The sequence below is a fragment of the Periophthalmus magnuspinnatus genome, chromosome 1 (genome assembly GCF_009829125.3).
Source record: "Periophthalmus magnuspinnatus isolate fPerMag1 chromosome 1, fPerMag1.2.pri, whole genome shotgun sequence".
Lineage (NCBI taxonomy): Eukaryota > Metazoa > Chordata > Actinopteri > Gobiiformes > Gobiidae > Periophthalmus > Periophthalmus magnuspinnatus.
Genome location: NC_047126.1, coordinates 18,832,962 through 18,846,181, shown reverse-complemented (window position 1 = coordinate 18,846,181; position 13,220 = coordinate 18,832,962). Strand labels below are relative to the sequence as shown.

Sequence of the window (13,220 nt, the reverse complement as noted above, 5' to 3'; positions counted from 1 at the left end):
AAGCTGCAGCTCCACCAAACACTCCCACCTCTTTCTTCTATAAGAGACGCAGACTCCACTTCATAATTATACACATACTGTATATATATACGCCTACACCAGCGAGGCTACCTGACTCCCAACGTCTGAGAAAATATGTGCTAGAGAGAACAAGGATATTACCACTAAAAACCTGGCAACAAAACACCAAAAAACAACCAATATATCATTACAAATCTGGAGAGAAAGTCCTGATTCTTTCTTTGTTGAGTGTATAGGTGTATTATCGGCTGCTTTCAAAATGGTCGGACCTGAGGTATTTCTGACAACCATTTTGCAGCTTGGCGACAGGAGAATGGCAATCGTAATACAGTTCTTTAAAAATGGCGGAATACAGTGTGTTTCAACATGCCGTACAGAGGAGGGAAACCAAGCATGTATCGCCACCCATCTCCGCAAAGTGAGGTTACAATAGTTGCAGTTCAAGATTTTAGTAGATCGCTTTGACAGTCTTTCACTCAATGAGGAGAAGCAAAAAGGACAAAATCATAATAATAAATAGCACATATATAGAGCTATGATATAGACATTTTCTTGCAAGTGGAATGCATTTTCAGACAGTAAGGTATGGTTAACTTATCCACCTGCCCCATCTCCTCTCCTCCTCTTTTACAAGGTGTGGCAAATCAAAAATGTGGAAAAACAAAAGCAACGTAATCCCATATCGCAAATAGGAGTTTTAAGTTACAACTAAAATGTTGTGTAAATAGTGATGGGTGTGGTTGGCCTAGCTTAGTTTCCCTCTGGGATGTAACTAAATCGACCAAAACCCCCAAAAGTTCAGAGTAAAAAGATTGTTTTAAAATTTGATCCATACAAATTCCCAATAGATTTATGTCAATATAATACGTTGCTTTTTCTATACATTTTTGTTTTACCTGAAAAGAAGGTAGGCAAGCAAATATTAGTCAGTCAGATATTTGAAGCCTCTCAAAAGGGAGGCTCAACAAAGCAAAAAGTTATAAAGAGAAAAGAGTTGTAGACTATATTCCCAGAGTATCGCCTATCCCTCCTGTTTAAGGGATATATGCATGAACGAGGCACGGACTGGAGTCAGTAGGTCTGAGACTGAGGTATAGAAAGTCAAGATATAATGTATATTTAAATATATAATATATAGTATATGTGTTATAAATCTAGTACAGGTAGATAATATGCACTGTTTTCTGACTGACTAATATTGCAGCCCATCCTGAGACATACAAGTACTGAAGGCTTCAGATAAAAAATGTCCAAAAGAACAATCTGAAAATAGTGATCAGTGAGAGATACATTCAGAACAGTGTTAAAAGCATGTGCTGTGATATCATGAGGTTAGCATGGTTGCTGTTAGCAGAAGGAGGACTTTGGACAGGGGGAGCGTTAACCACAAACAATCAACGTCAAATCAAATGGAAATGGCATGCACCGCGCACACCTGGCTGAAGGGGAAGTTGTATTGAAAAAAAAAATAAAAAAAAGATAATTTAGTTCAGAAAACAAAGACAGAAAAGTGTTTGGCCTGGTCCAATCCCTCTTAGGGGTGACCAGCTAAGTGCTGTTTAGTCGTGTGCATTAAGTGCCAATTAGTATTTATTTTTAAAAGCATCAATTCATGCTTTAGTTTCATCTTATGATTATTCAATATTAGGGCTAAGATTAGATCATTATTAGCAGCTAAAGTTGGCTGTTTGGAAGTGCTGCATGATCCTGTTTTCACTATCAGATCATTGTCCGTCGCTGGGTCCAACTCCTCTCTTTAGACACTTCAATGCTCAGCATTAACAAGTGTTGGACGCATTTCATGCTTAAGACGCCATTGTTTTGGACTTTGGCTCTTTCTTCAGTTCCCATTGGGAAAGCATTTGGCCAATTGAACCAATGGGACCCACAGAGGATTGTATGGTAACATTAGTGATTATTCAAACTTTCAGATTAGTCATAAGAGGATTACAGTCACTTGGATCAAGCCCAATTCAGCCAACAATTAAGTGGTGCATGCCATTTAAAAAAGAAAAAAAAGAAAAGAAAATCAAATAAATAAAAATGTACAATACATTTGAATAGGAGTGATTCATGGTCATTTCTACAGAGGTACATATCTCACAGACTGGGTGAGCACCAGGCAGTGTTTGAACGAAGAGCAACATTACGACCACAAACTAAAGCTCTCCTCTGAGCCGACGGAGGGAAGACAGCGAGACCAGACCAAGACTCGCCCACGTGTTTCTGTCCCAAATCAAGAGGAAGTTTGAGTCGATCCGCAGTTCTTTGAAAGTCCACTAAAGCTTTGTTTCGTTTTCACACAGCGCTACACTATCTGTACAACCCCAAACTCTTCTGCAAAGTGCTATTGTTACTGTTTAGTGTCATTATTTTGAATTGTGTAGACTTTTCAGTAGTTTGTGTATTTAGCGCTGCAGTTTTAGCATTAGCCACAGCTTTGTTTGTTTGTTATATCCTGTGTCAGCCAGTGTCTCAGTTTTGACCCTGAGTTTAAGAGAGGAGAAAACTTGGCTTGTACGCCTTCAGTCATTATAATAATTCATAATATATTAACCCTACTATCCCCCACCTTTAATTAGCCCTCCCTCCCACGCGTCACCCACCTCCCCAATCTGTACCCAAACTGTTCACAACCCAATCCCTCAAAACATTTAAACCAAGTGGCTTTTCCTGTAATGTGGACCTTGCATTGCCTACATAATTAGACTCCATAGGTGTAAATAATAATAATTTCGTAGACTACACTATTTAGTTGAAAAGTTTTTCTTTGTCATTTTTTTTTTTATATATATAGAAATCTCTATAATTATACCCAATCTTGTATTCGTTACATTTCTGGCATCACGATTAAGTATAAGAATTGTTTTGTTTTTTTCATAAAATTGTACATGGCATTTTGAATAACTGGAAATGCCACGTGGATTAATATACATTTTGGGAAATCGGCTTGCTTCAAATGCACATATTGTTGTAAACTGCCTGAACAACTGTCTTTGAGGAAGAGGAGTTATAAACCACCTTAGTTTGATTAGAAAAAGAAAAAACAAATTATCATCTGCAGTGTGTTGTTGTTAGCTAAAGATAAGCATCTCATTAGTTTTAGGGCTAGCTGAAGCTAAGCTAGGACCTAATGTACTGATAGCAGCAGAGTTTCACAGTCTGATCCCAGAAGGCTTGAATACATCCCACGCAGTGAACTAAAGGCGGCTCCGCATTCGAGGATCAGCCGTGAGACCAATATGGAGGTCTGAGGTAGCATTCCACCTTAAAAGGTCACCCACTATGCTGTCTTTGCACTTTTCTTTATGACATGAAGAGCATTTGAGTGGTGTTAAATGTCATGGGGGTATTATAAGATTTTGATGACTTGATTTGACTATTTAATTTTGGTAATTTTTGTCTATGTATTGAGCAAGCAAATATACAGCCTAAAAAAGGATAAAAGGCAACAAAATAGCATTGTTACTTTTAAATATACAGTGATTTACAATTATTTTTGTTGAACTAATGTAGATACAAGCAGAATTTGCTTAAGTTAAAATTTTGAATATGTGATACTCCACAATAACTAGGTTCAATGATTATGGAAGAACCAACAGTAATAACTGTGGGTAAGGTAATTGAAAATGCATATATACAAAGTCTGTATTCGGATGTAAGTGGCCATTTTGATAGCTTTAATTTTGATGACATACTGTAAAAATATGGCTTACGTGAATAAAATATGAAAAAGAGAATAGTGGGTGACCCTCTGAACAATGCCGATGCGTAGTTGGACTGCTCCCCAAATGATCCCTTGGCAAAAAGAGCGTCTAAGTACGAATCGGCAAACTAGGAGGAAGTGTGCACCCCAAACCCATTGCAGTGTAGTGACTAGGGTTTCGGAGACAGACCAATATAAGTGCATGATGCAATAGGGCAACGATGCCGAGGTAACCTGGTCTGTGAGACCCAAAGTGTAGTGCAAAAGAAAGCAAAACAAATCCAAAAACTGAGAAGATCAAGAAGGAAAATAGTCGTAGAGAAAAACAAGTAGTAGTCAGTAGTATCTATACGAAACTCACATACATGCATCCCTGAATGTGTGACGTTTCTCATTCAAAAAGGACGGGTCAATGTTGCTTTCGTCCACACAAAGATTAGCAGAATATCTTTAAGGAGGAAAAAAAAAAAAGCTTTGCAATTAAAGCATCATGGCTACCTGGTAATAGAAGATGGGTTTTTTCATTCACAACCCCGGTGAGAAATACAGGAGATGGTTCACTTACCAATTGTCTGCTAGTTTCCCAGCAGAAAGAGTACGAAAGATTTAGGGGTGCTTAGAGGAGTTTTTTTTAAGGAGAGAGTTATAATCCCAAATTCCCCCCCTAAATTGGATTGGTCCAAAGCCCAAACTGCATCTAATAAGCAGCATCGGTTCAAGTGTATCAAGTTTGTTAAGAAGGGGTCAGTTTTTGGGCAAGGGGGATTATCAGCATGCGTAAAGATTCTCATAATTGTCATGTAACTCATGTCTTTAGCTGCATTTGTTAAGCCCATTCAAATGAAAGCCCAACAAACGCTCAAAGTGTTTCTTCACCACAGTTAAAAACCATCCGATTAGTCTCCAATGGGTTAGATTTGAAACATCCTCCTCTCTTTTATAATCCCTGCATTTGTGCTCACCCAGATACTGCAAAGGAAATTGGCACAAATAAAGCCCCATCCATTTAAAATTATTCTGACTGAGGTTTACATGTGTTTAAGTCATTTTTTTAGTCGATTGGTTTGAAATTGTCTTCCATCTCCATCTTGACATTGTCCTTGAGCTCCACAGAGGCCATAGATGGGGGGACTTCCTCACGAGGTGTAGCCAGCGGCGTGTTCTCCGATTCGGGATTCGCAAAGCCATCTCCTCCCCCCTCCATCTTCATCATCAGCTTCAGCTTCTTCTTTGGGGGGTTCTTGAGTGTTCCCATGCGCTCTTTCACCTTGTACTCTAGGGTACTATGTGGGATCCCGTACATATTTTGGGCCTTGGATACGCTCATTTTGCCACTCATAACCACCGCGATCGCTTCCTCTAGGATTTCGCTATTGTACTGGCGATACCTTCCGCGCTTCTTCCGGGGTTGTTTCGAATTGGGGTCCCCTTCCACGTCGGATGTCGAGTAGGCAGGACCGGATGCGTTGTGATCCAAATCAGCGGTCCAATAGTCGGCCGCCCCATCCAGGAGACTCCCCAGGCTTCGGCGATTCTGCTTGGGTAAGATGGCTCGCAGCTTTCGGCTTAGGCTGTTATCTCCGTGACCCCCTGCTCCTCCAACCCCCAGCGACCCGTATCCGTACAGCTCCGAAGCGTGCGAATCCCAGGACAGATCCATACCACGAACTTGGGGAATCTTCAAATCAACTGGAGGGGAGTGGCCTTGCTCGCGCTTACTTTCTCCGTGATGGCTTTTGGACAGCTGATTGTGGTGGTGCGAGTGGAGGGCGCTCTTGTAGTACGCCCCCTGGTGGTGATGGTGGTGATTTTGATTCTGTTGGTGATGGTGGTGGTTTTCCAAAAAGCTTGGCAAATCCTTAAGATCGCTGAGACTCAGAATGCTGCTCGCTTGCTTCAATTTCATCAGACTCTCCAGATGGGCCTTGCTCCCCCAATAGGAGCCCTTAGCACCCAGAAGAGATGAGGGTTGGTTGGAGTGATTGAGCAGCGCTGCAGACTCAAGGTTGGAGAGGGAGAGGGCAGAGGGCTGGTTGAGGAGGCAGTGCTTTTGATTGAGGAGCTCTTCTCTGATGCGCAGCGAGCGGGCGAGAGGCGGAGGTTTGAACGAGTGGTGGTGGTTGTTGGTGTTGTTGTTGGGGGCGAAGGGGTCGTGAAGGCTCCGTGGCAACAGCCCGTCCTCCTCCTCCACATCCTCCACTTTCAGAGAGCGACTAAAAAAACAAAAAAAAAAAACAAGAAAAGATTAGTTTGCAACAATATGGCTTTTGGTCTGCAGTCTTAATGTTTATACCAATAATAATTAATCTGGTTTGTTTTAGTACTTAAAATATTTTATACTTCTTTTTAAAGGTACAATATGTAGCCTTCTTTCTATGGAAATAGAAAGTTGAAACCATAATTTGGAACATTCTCCAAGGAGATAAATATGTCTTATGCCATACTGCGGAATATTATAGCCAAAGGAACAACATTTCCATGTAAAAAAAGGAGTTTTCCAATGCAATAAACACAACTAAATTGACAAATCATGCTTTTATTTTAGTCACATGTTTTTGTACATACTGTGGCTTTAAAGATGCATAACTTGTCTGGTGAAGGGTTCACCACCTGCTTGTTATTGTTTGGCTTAGAATGTTCAGTCATTAAACGTGCCTATCTTGCATCAATTACAGGTGTCATAGACAGTTATCAATTTGCTTGTTTCCTGTGAATGTTATTAATGCTGGTTATTAGATTATTATTATTTTTTTTACTATTTTCATTAAATCAACAATCTTGTGACGCTCTGTGAGGCGACTGCTGTAGTGGTAGAAGGCTCTACAAAAATTTAAAAAGTGAATTGAAATCATTGGCTTGTCTATTTCATTCATTTGTTGAACTTGTGTACTCTGCTTGTGTACAAGTCGCTCCATGGCCTAGCACCGGCCTAATACTTTCCCTGACATGACATTTTTCTTGTATTCTTGCATTTTATTGTTTTTGTATATCCCTATGTAGAATGCTAGCTTTTGTCTTATGTTTTATCTTTTGCTGATCTTGAGATTGACGCAATTCAGGATTAGCATGTAATGTTGTCTCCTGTCAAGTCAAGTCTTTAATGAAACGAATCTAATGTTAGTGCCACATGAACCATCTCACACTCTGAGGATCTCAGGGACCGGCCTCCTGCTGGTCCCAGAGTCAAGACTAAACACGAGGAATTTATGCAGCTAAAACCTGGAACAATCTTCTTGAAGACGTGAGACAGGCCTGTACTTTGACATGTTTAAATCCAGGCTCAAAACGGCTCTGTTTAGCTGTGCATATTCATTTTATTTAGTTGATTTTATTATGATTATTTATGTTCTTATTTGTTTGCACTGTGATTTTAATGGATTTCTTGAAGCACTTTGGATCACTTTTAGCACAAATTGTGCTATAAAAATAAACTTGTCTGGCCTTACTTTAAAATGACAGTGCTGTCTCCAATAGATTATAATTAATCAAATGTAAATGTCACTGTACTCGTCATTTTAGAATGATTATTCACGTTTTGTTTGTTTGTATTCTGATATTAATGCAACCTTCTTTTTTCTGTAGAATTTTGTACAATTTGTACAATTTGAAATATTTTGAGTGCAAATTGTGCTCTATAAAGAAACTTGCCTTTCCTTCTCCCAGATACGATCAAATGTACTTATTCTTATTTTAATTATATTCCAACACTATATGCCAACATCTGAACAGAAACACAAATTACAACCAACTCTGTTCATATAGGTCACATGCTGTATTCATTTACTGGTTAGTACTTTACTGGTTAGTCTTTCTTTTGCATTATATGTTATACAATCTAGAGAAACCTTGGTATCTAGGCAACCGAATTAGCTTTGATCATTTGTAAATCACCAATGTTCATGTTTGTTCTTATTGTTCTGCATTGTAATAAAAATGTAGCAGTTCGGAGATTGCCAAGGCACTGCTTGACAAAACATACAGTATATTTAAAAAAATGTCTTCCTAAGGTCTGATGTGTCAGGAAGCTAAATCAATTTCAGTAACAAATAACTTTTTTAACTGTTTAATCTTGAGCAAAGGGTTTAAAATAAAGACTTTTATAGAAATTAAATGAATTCATTAGAGGTGGGCAGCATTTTAAAATAGTGACAGTACTTGATAATAATACACTGAATATTGAGAATAAATGTTATGATGAGCTGATTAAAATGAAAATATGTCACATTAATATGATACTAGAACCTAATACATGTTAAGACATTTTAACTATGTTTTAACACTACTCTGTTTGACAAAATATCACTGTAGTTCATAATTTAAATGCCTCCAGGAGATTTGAAAACAAACTAATATAACAACAGTAACTCAGTTGGAAGAGTGCCTGGTCACTAATCTGAAGGTTGGTGGTTCGAATCCCGCTTTTGACATAAAACATCATTAAACATTGGTTCTGACCCACGGGTTCGTTGTGATTTCAGCTACCAAAAATACAACCATTTACAAGAATCCCTTTTCAGGACATGTTTTTATTTACACTACAGGATTAGCATTTTTTTATGCAGAATTATGGTACCATTTGCAAATTGGAAACAGCAACTGCGATTTCAATTCTGATTAATCTTGCTGCACTAATACTCATACTGTCATCCATGTATTCGGGAAAAGACACCATTTAGGATTGCAGCTGAACATTAAAATTAAATGACAACAAAACAATAATTAGTGTGGTTTACAGGAAAGATTAGAATAAAACCATTCCAGCAGACATCTTTGTTGAAACATCTGCACTTCGTGAATAGTTCATTTGTCTGATGAGGCCAGCGTGAGTCCTGAGGTAAACAGTGAACAGAGGTGATCAATAATTCACCTAGAGCAGCTCAGAGCCGCAGCTGAAGGACGGAGACATGGAGGCAACAGAAACAGTTTTATGTTTAAACCTGTCATAGACGCATGTGTTAGAAGAGCCATGTTATGCAAATTAAACTTTTATGAGCTTTTATTCATTTTACACATTCGCTTACTCAGTGCTGTATTTTGTTTTGTGAATAATCCCATATTGTGCATTAGAGGATTGAATGCATGTTTACATCCACACCAGAAATCTGTTCATTATGTGATTATTGCAATGTGATGGAAACAGTACTTCTTTTATAGATGTATGTGTGTAACTCTTCGGCTGATTGTTTGTCTTACAATGTTCAGCAGAAAGCCATTAAAAGTGTCTATCTTGCATTTATTCAATGACAGATGTTCCAGTTATAGACAGCTATCCATTTGCTTGTTTCCTATGAATGTCATTAAATCTGCTTGTTTTTTAAAGGCTGGTAACCCTTTCTTTGTTTCATTTTTTGCATGTTTGAATAATCCTGCTTTGTGCTACGTTTGAAGCTTGAATGCTCAGAAAATACCCCTATTTTTCCTTGTAAGCAGCCATATTTGTTTTGATGTGGACAGACTATGTGTGTTCCTGATTGGCTAACCCAAATATCACATCCATTTGAAAACATGGAGTTTCACCAGTGGCCAGACTCACATCTTCGTAAAGTATTGAAATGTGCTTTCTTTGGTTGATCACTATCTCTAAGCACATGGCATATTCAAGTCTGTTTATAGCTCATAGTTTAGCTAAAAAATTTGCCAAAATGAACGTAACAAAGCAGATTTTTATTGTATCATGGCATGTTGTGGGATAAAACATTGTTAGAAATGATTAGGTTTTACATATTTTTTTAATGAAAGAGAACATGATCAATACAAAATTGTGTAACACCACATCACAAAATCTGAAAACCACCTACAGACTTAGATGACATTTTATTCAACAATTGGTTGGTTTCAATTATTTGATTTAGTTAATTGTAGCAACAACCCTGAATGTTATTTATTATTTAACAGACGGCATATTCATTTTGGTGTTTTCATTCGAGACCTGTACAAATGAAATTGAATTGGACACAGTAACCACCTGAGAACATACCGAGCTTATACACTTCACAGAGCCTATAGTCCTCACCAGTAACTATAGCAACTGAAGCTTTTAGAGAGTGCTCACTTTAATAATAGAAAATTGCTTGTCTTTGAAAATTTGTCCAGGAATGGCATTTTTTTCAAGTGATGGGCTCCTTTACAGTTACAGTGAATTTCTTGATAGATACAAAATTCCACTTTCGTCACGTGAATACTGCATACTTTTTATGTACACTCTATACAAACCCAGACTTTGTAGCTCCTTTCTCAATTGCTCCGTTTAGACAAATTCTAATTTAAACTGAGCCATATCTGGTCTTTGCCAAAAAAATACTTTCTAACAAACAAAATCAAGAAGATCTCATAGAATTTTTTCCCCAGATTTTATCCAGTAAGCCAATTCTTAGCAAGTTGTTCTGAAAAGACGTAGACACCTTTATCTCCATGCGTGTTACAAAGACATTGCTTTTGGTTTTCAAATAGATAAAATGCCCAACAATTGTATTTACGTCACCAATCTCATCATTCTTCTTAATACCACATCCATAAAACCAAGCAGACAATCTAATCCTTTTGCTTTCTTGAGACTAAATTTGAGGTATCTTGAAACTATTCCATCCTCAAGACATAAAAAGCAGAGGATTGAAACTAGATACTCACTTGAGCAGGTATAGATACTAAGAAAGTCATATTCACAGGACAGAGATTAACCTTTCCTGAATAGCTTTAGAATGATCTTGAGCTGTACCACATAGACTAGAATACGCCCATGGACCACTATGGAACCTACGTGGACGACTGAGGATTACACAGATACTATCAGATTGCCACATAATAATATAAAAACGTACAATTTGATGTTGAAAATCACATTCTATTGTCTAAAGAAATAGGATTTTTATTATCATCGTGGTATCAGAATTGGTATATGTTAGTACCGTGACAACACTAATGTGCACAAAAAGGGGAAAAAAAAATTGCTTGTCAACTCAGCACATGACAGCGGAGGGGAGGGGAAGAGGCTGGGGGGGCTTATCCGAGGTGGGGAGTCCGCCGTGGGGGCTCTGAGACAGATTATCCCAGTGGGCGGTCGGGCACTAGGCGAAAACAATACAGGGTTAACGAGAGCAGAGCTAGGCTAACGGAGACAGCTATGCTAGGTTATGTTAGGGACACTGCAGACAGGGAGACGGAGAGTTAGCAATGGGGGGTGGACAGAGAAAGGCAGTAAAGGCAGTTCTATAGTACAAAACTTAACGTCTTCCACAAATTGCTGTGTATCAGATGACCACAACATTCTATATTTTTGTTCTAGAGAAGACACTGATAGAATTGATCAGGTTCAACATTTGCACGTTTACTTTTAGATATTTCATGGATGGAAAAACTGTCTCTAGACGTCGTCACAATTTAGGATCTGAAAACCACCAATAAACAAAGAACATGCCTGGCTGAATCTATTGTTCTGCCATGCTTTGTGGGAATTTGAGTTTTTTACCTGCATTTCACCTCCACAAACACTCGGGGCTATATTGAGAATTCAGCGGCTGACTTAGGGCCCCTGAGGACGGGCTGGGGCCTCTGCCTGAGGGTCTGTGAGGCCCTGGGCGTCACTAATGATCCACTCATACAATATTAAGCACTGAGGGAGGGGGGAGGAGAGGAGGAGTCCCCAAACAGATGCAGGATCTGGGCGATACAAGGACTTTTACTGACACCACAGCAGCAGCTCAACAAGTTAATATCACACCCTTATGATCAAGAGACTGAATAAATAAAGATAATTCCAACATGCAGAATTCATATGTGTTTAAATATTACTTTTCACTCTGCTTCTCTTATGTGTTAGTTTTAGAGTGATGTCAAATTAGCACTGTTGGCTTCGCAATTGACAATTTAAAATGATCACAGTATATATGTTTCGAATGGTGAAAAAGTATAAAATAGTGTCTAAATGGGAAGCTGAAACCCATAAATACACCAAAAACTCCTGAAATCTGCTAGCAATCAAGTGAAACAGAGTGTTAGAGTCTCTCTTGATCAAACAAGGCAAACTATGGTTAAAAATCCAAAACTGATACTAAAACAAGTATCAATCCTGAAAAAACAAGTTGCATAAATAGGACAATATTCAAATTTTCTATTTAAGGTAAGAAAAGCAGGTGATGCCATCAGGCTAAGTTACAAGTCAGGTTTGTGGAGAGGCAAGTCTGCACACAGCAAATATAAAATGTTTTTTCAGTATTTTTAAGCAGTAAAAACATAAAAACAGTCTAATGTCATACTGTGGAACCAGACAAAGCAATAATATCTCCATGGAAACAGTTCAGATGATGATAAGTAGAGTTGTAATGTGTAATTTTAGTATATGTGCGACTGCAGATGGAAAGTAGCAATAGCTAAATCTGGTACAGGTCATGTTTTCTTTTGTAGGATTAATGAATTTGTAAATAAAGAATAAACTAAACTAAAGTTAAAGTTAATCAATAAGTATACTTAGTTTAGTTTTGGACTATAAATACACTAAAATAACTTTAATAGCTTCTAAAATAGTCATTGTCAGATGGCAGATTTGATGGCCTGGTATATGGTTTATCTGTGTAAATACTTGGCCTATCCACATGAACTGGAACATAGATCAATGTGTTCTCTGTCAGTATAAATAGTAGGGGTGGGAATCTTTAAGTCACTGGCGATTCCATTCAGTTTCGATCATTGGGGCCTGTGGAGTTTGTGGACCCAATCCCTAACAAATAATAACGTTTTGAATATTCTTTCATTTGTGACCTGTATAATAATGAATATCAACTAACCAAATATTGTTACCATCACTTGTGGTTATAGTTTATATATATCAGGTATGATTAGTGCTGGTTTTTGGTCCCTCTGACGCAAGCTCAGGTCTAAAGATTCCAACATGACTGGAGGAGGGAACATGTCGTCGATAACTGATCCGGATACTGCAGCTTCATCGATACAAGACACTCAAGTAACACAGCCAGAGGATTGGACTGAATTCACTGCAGATGGATTCGAAAAGGCTTTTGGCTTTGGTTTCAGAAGACATCAACATTATGTCTGGTGTTTTAGTAATGGTAAATTATTTTTAATAATTTTTAAAATTATTGTTTATTTAGAGATTTTTGTTGTAAAATAAATGATCAGATTCAACATTAGTGGGTATTTGTTGAAAGTAATGTGATTAGGAGAACTGATTCTTGTCCCTCATCTGGGAGTATCACATTATCAAATTATAGAAAGCTATCAATAGGTTTGTATAATGTTATAAAAACACAATTAGATTCACCAGTCCAGCTTTTTCAATTCCGATATTGATACTTTGACTTTTTATATGTTATTTATTCTACATATAATGATGGGACAAAAAGCATTTAAATAAAAATGAGCCTTTATATCTATGTAAGTAGATGTAGATGTGTTAAAATCTAAATTATTTGCATTGAATCAAAATTAATACATTGACTGAAACAGTACTGTTCTGTAGTTTAGAAGAGAGTTGTATAGC

General features: G+C 37.8%; 1 protein-coding gene across 1 annotated transcript in view; it reads right to left on the bottom strand.

The window, feature by feature from the left end:
• Positions 1-2,960: 2,960 nt before the first annotated feature.
• lcor (ligand dependent nuclear receptor corepressor) overlaps positions 2,961-13,220 on the bottom strand; it is an 86,729-nt gene continuing 76,469 nt past the window's right edge. The window contains exon 7 of the mRNA XM_033990003.2: positions 2,961-5,940. Within this exon, the coding sequence (XP_033845894.1) occupies positions 4,779-5,940 (1,162 nt within the window). The 3' untranslated portion in view covers positions 2,961-4,778. The remainder of the gene's footprint in view (positions 5,941-13,220) is intronic.